Genomic DNA, 3,541 nt, shown 5'->3' on the forward strand with positions numbered 1-3,541 from the left:
TTTCCCCTTCTTCACTGTCAGAGTCACTTTCCGTGCCGTGCGGCTCCTCGGAAATGATGCGAAAGCTTGAACAACAGTGCCTGCAGACACGTTAGCCCAAGCATCTGCAATCCATTTGCAAACTGTGGCGTAACTTGCCCAGCGCTGCCTTCTACTTTTCGCAAAAGGCTCGCCCCACTCGTTCTTTGCTCGATGATCCACCGCTCGAGTCTTTCCTCCAACTCGGGCCACCTTGCCTTATGTCCGCAGAAACTCAGCTGCGTCTTCTTCACCTGTTGGAGTTCGTTTTCCATCTTCCTCCACTTGTGAACAATCGATTCATTAATCTTGAATGCTCTCGCGGCTGCTCGATTTCCATGTTCCTCAGCCTTCAGTTTAAACTGTGCTTCATAGGCGTGTCTCTTTGCCATTTTTAGGGTTTTTAAGACAACAATGTTGCATAAAAAAAAATGTCTGCATAAAGCACATACCTGTTCTTTTATACACAATCCATGCCCACACTTCCCCCTTTAACGTTCTCATGGTGGTCTCAACAACGTCAGCAGTAACAGCACACATAGGGCACACCGCACATTTTGAGGGAAAAAAAAGACGTTTATATGCACCTTATAGTCGCGAAAATACAGTAATATTGTAATAGCGATTTCTACAGTCACTGATATGTCAGCTCTGCTCTGTTCTGACTCCACAAATGGAAAACGATTTCTATGTAATTATAAATAGTAATTTGTAAGGCATGCAAACATAAAAATTTAAACTTTCAGTTCATAGGTTATAATAGATAACATATGTTTGGATAATATATTTAATTTATTTTCAGTAAACCCTTGTAATTATTACATACTGTAACTTCTAGCCCACTTAAAACTAAATAATCTGCATAGTCAGCCTAATCTGACTTTTGTCAACCAGATGCACCTAAAACCTAACCTCTAATAACAGAGCCCACTAATATTTTGTGCTTATTTCGCTAAAAAAAAATAATAGAAGTTATTTTGTTGCTTCTTTTTTTAACAAACCTTTACAGTTTTTCAACTTATGGCATATTAAAATTATGAGTCCTAAGCCCCTTTAAAATATTTTTGAATTATCATTTCACTTTCAATGTTGGTAAGGTTGTATCTGAAAATACAGGATGTCTGTTTTGTGACTGTGATGCGCTACACACTAACCAGAGAGCAATGTTGCAGCAGCTTTATTAAGGTAATTAGTGGAGTTCTCACACCTCAGCAGATCTTTGAGCTTTGTTCCTTTACAGCTGGTGAAATTGTGTTAGAAACTTTAAATGTATCCATGCACTTCAGACGGAATCTTAATTTTTATTCAGACTATTTAATCCTTATGCTTCACATAAATTCAGTGATACCTTTGAGGCCTTTTTTCAGTCTCTCAAAACCTTTTATTAACTCTCTCCTGTAAAATCATCCAGAACTTATCCTTTCAATCTGTTTTTGTTTGTTTTTTTCAGGCATAATCCGCACCGCCTTGCCAAACATGGACCGTGAGGCACGTCAGGAATATGATGTTGTCATCCAGGCAAAAGATATGGGCGGTCACATGGGAGGCCTGTCAGGAACCACTGAGGTCAAAATCACCCTCACAGATGTTAATGACAACCCTCCAAAGTTCCCGCAAAGTAAGTTGCTTCTTTCAAATTATCCATGTAAGATTGAGTCTTTTAAGCTGTATCTCCACATTGAGTGACTCAGAGAAAAAAACTGCAATTAGAAAGTTTTATTGACACAAAGAAAAGCATTTGGTCCAGTAGATCTGCATGAGTAGGTAGATCTATGTTAGAGATGTCTTCCCCCCTGCCATTGATAATGGAATAGAGATTGAAGAATGAGGAGAAACTTGGTTGTGAAAGACATGGAGGAGTGTTGCTGTTCAGCTGGAATGGAAAGGCAACCTCGGATTTGGAGCTTTAAATGTAAAGTTTTAAAATATGGCTGCCTGAAGTGAGAACATGGAGCTGTGCTGATCGGCACAATCAGGATTGCATGAGGAGACAACTGGTGGGCAGGTAGAAGTCTTCTAGTTCAATTTACGCCTACTTTTATCCTAATTTAATACATTTTTAATTCCACTCTATGCTTTCATTCACAGAGAAGGCAGTTCCCTTTTAAAAGTTGTTGAAATCATGTATAGTCACAATCTTTAGCTCTATTAAGCATTGATGTTTTGCTATGTTATATTTCGTTACCTTATTTTTCAGTCTTTCGCCATCAGTTGCTCTTTTTTTCATTAATCTGTTTAGTTTTCCCCATCTGCATTCGACCATTTCTTAATTCGTAACACATTTTCTTTCTCCCTCTGTAACCAAGGAACTTCTGGTAAAGGTTTTGCAGAAAGACAGAAAGAGGGGAGGCGCAGGATTAGAAAATTTATATGTGAAGAACTTTATCAAGGTAGAAAAGAGAGGGACATGAGTCAAAGCATTTAGGAAAATGCATAACGGGGAGACGCAAAATAGAGACTGTCAAAGCAATACCTTTTTTTTAACAAGCAGTAAGCTCTTTCACTGTCGAGCAAAGTAAATTGGAAATCTTTTTTATATAATTTTCAAATACAGCAACCATTGTGTGATTATGTTAAATCTTAGTAGAAGATTTGACCTGGGATATATTTAACTGTTTGTAAATATTGTCCTGATCAATGTGTTCTGTCTTCTCCAATTTTCTATCTTTGACATTTGCTTCATTTGAAGTAGTAATACCTTTTTTTTTTTCTCAAGCGTGTCTTGTTTAGCTAATATAGCTCTATGAAGGGGTGTCCCTGATCTAGCTATACATTTTTTTTCTTTTCTAAAACATGACATGCAACAAAATGTTTGGTTCACAGTTTTTTCAAAAGCCAACTAATATGAATAGCACTTTCTGTTGACAAGTCAGAAATACAAGATGTTTTTGAAGTTCCCCCATGCATTAAAAAAGCAACAGCAGCTCAACCACCTGCAAGAACAGTCTCCACAGATGTTGAGAACGAGGACAGTGATAACTTATTCATCTGCCTGGTTGGCTTGAAAAGGGTATAAAAAGGACACAGTATAAAATGAAATAAGAAAGAAAAACAAAAGATGACAAAAACTAGAATAACAATGGCCCCCGACCAATCAGGTGGAACTTATCCGCGTATCTTGGTCTGTGCTTCAGCTGTGCAATCCTTTAGGCTAGGTTTTATTTAGATACTGTACCTTGAATAAGCTACACTGGTGTACTTTATTCATTAAAGTGACAGCTGAAAAGCAGTCATAATCCTTTAGCTCAGCTTGTCACCATCTCGGGGTTGTCATGATTGGTTTAAGTGATCTGACCCACATGCAGAGAACCACTCAGAGACCAAAGGAAAAAGCTTAACAGGTTTATTAAATGTAGAAGAATAACAGAAGTTTGATATGGAACTCAGTGGACTGGTGAACCGGAATAGAAAAGTCTGAAGGGGAGATCACAGTGATCAGTTCAGGGACCGTAGGAAATTTGACTAAAGGAATAGTACACCCAAAACATGATTAGCCTTCATTTTCTACTCACCCCCATGCTGA

The 3,541-nt window shown here is 38.1% G+C and overlaps 1 protein-coding gene across 1 annotated transcript in view; it reads left to right on the top strand.

Moving 5' to 3' along the window:
* The window catches only part of LOC107096281 (cadherin-11-like), an 83,764-nt gene that overhangs the window by 43,712 nt on the left and 36,511 nt on the right, over positions 1 to 3,541 (top strand). The window contains exon 6 of the mRNA XM_015392865.1: positions 1,469 to 1,636. Coding sequence (XP_015248351.1) covers positions 1,469 to 1,636 — 168 coding nt within the window. The remainder of the gene's footprint in view (positions 1 to 1,468; positions 1,637 to 3,541) is intronic.

Source organism: Cyprinodon variegatus, unplaced genomic scaffold, assembly GCF_000732505.1.
Source record: "Cyprinodon variegatus isolate N-32 unplaced genomic scaffold, C_variegatus-1.0 Scaffold611, whole genome shotgun sequence".
In the NCBI taxonomy this organism is placed as follows: Eukaryota; Metazoa; Chordata; class Actinopteri; order Cyprinodontiformes; family Cyprinodontidae; genus Cyprinodon; species Cyprinodon variegatus.